The following is a 1,088-nucleotide window of genomic DNA, read 5'->3' as shown; positions in this document are numbered from 1 at the left end:
TGGTTCTGCTGTGTTTCTGGTGCGACAAACCATGGAAAAATACTCAGCGGGGCCGGCTAGGTTTTGTGTTCTGTGTGTGTTCATCCCAATGTTTTGTTTCTCCTGGGTGCTTCCCACCCCGTCGTGCAGACACCGGCACTGCCTCGGGGACCTGGTGGGTCCGGCACCACCGAACCCGGGTCCCTGCGGGTGCTGCCATCGGACCAGCCCGCACCTTCGCACCCAGCCCGGGCACCCTGTCCGTGCGTGGCTGGGGACGACGCGGTGCTGCATCCCCCGTCTGTGCTACCCTGTCTCCGTCCTCCCATCTCTGTCCTCCTCCCTCCTCGTGTTGTACAAGTCCGCCGGCTGGCTCTGCTTGAGATTTATTTCTCCATGTAGCCCATTGCCAGCATGTTCAGATGGGCAGGACACTCAGTTTGGTGAAGGGTTTTTAACCAGCATCTCCTTAGGTCCGCCTGGATGAGTGGTCATCCTGAGGGTCTCTCTAGCAGTGGTCTCTGTCTGCTCCCCGGGGGTCTGGCAAATGAGACTGAGCTCTCCCTCCTCTCTGGCCTCCTTCCCAGAAGATCTCATGGCGTTTGCTTCTTCGTTTTTTTTTTCTGCTTCCATTTTTCCTTCTAGACGGCTGGCGTTAACACGACAGACAAAGAAATGGAAGTCCTTCACTTAAGGAATGTCTCATTTGAGGATGCTGGGGAGTATACATGTTTGGCGGGTAATTCTATTGGGATCTCCCATCACTCTGCATGGTTGACAGTTCTCGAAGGTATATACTCCTCTTCCTCTCCCTTTCCTCCCTCCTTTCCAATGTATGCATTGCAGTCCGGGAGAGAGCGCTTCCCAGCCCCTGCCCACCCGACGCTGGTTACTGGGGCTGCTCTCTGCCGCCCGAGCGGGACAAGGCATGTGTGTGTGTCCCCCCTTCACCCCCAGTTGGGGTCTGCCCCCCGCTCTCTCCCTGGCCCGGGCGATGCATACCCAGGGGAACTTAACCAGGGCTTGCTCCGCTGGAGCAGGATGGTTCCGTGTCCCGGGGCAAGGCCAGCGCTGCCCGCACAGGGAGGGGGCACAAAATGGGGGTTTCG

General features: G+C 58.3%; 1 protein-coding gene across 1 annotated transcript in view; it reads left to right on the top strand.

Moving 5' to 3' along the window:
- LOC104165325 (fibroblast growth factor receptor 1-like) overlaps window positions 1-769 on the top strand; it is a gene marked incomplete at both ends in the record, with an annotated part of 1,869 nt that extends 1,100 nt beyond the window's left edge. The window contains one exon of the mRNA XM_009704915.1: window positions 625-769. Coding sequence (XP_009703217.1) covers window positions 625-769 — 145 coding nt within the window. The remainder of the gene's footprint in view (window positions 1-624) is intronic.
- Window positions 770-1,088: the final 319 nt, after the last annotated feature.

Source organism: Cariama cristata, unplaced genomic scaffold (genome assembly GCF_000690535.1).
Source record: "Cariama cristata isolate BGI_N322 unplaced genomic scaffold, ASM69053v1 scaffold24667, whole genome shotgun sequence".
Lineage (NCBI taxonomy): Eukaryota > Metazoa > Chordata > Aves > Cariamiformes > Cariamidae > Cariama > Cariama cristata.
Note: the sequence above shows the minus strand (reverse complement) of the source record. Positions and strands in the feature narration are given on the sequence as shown.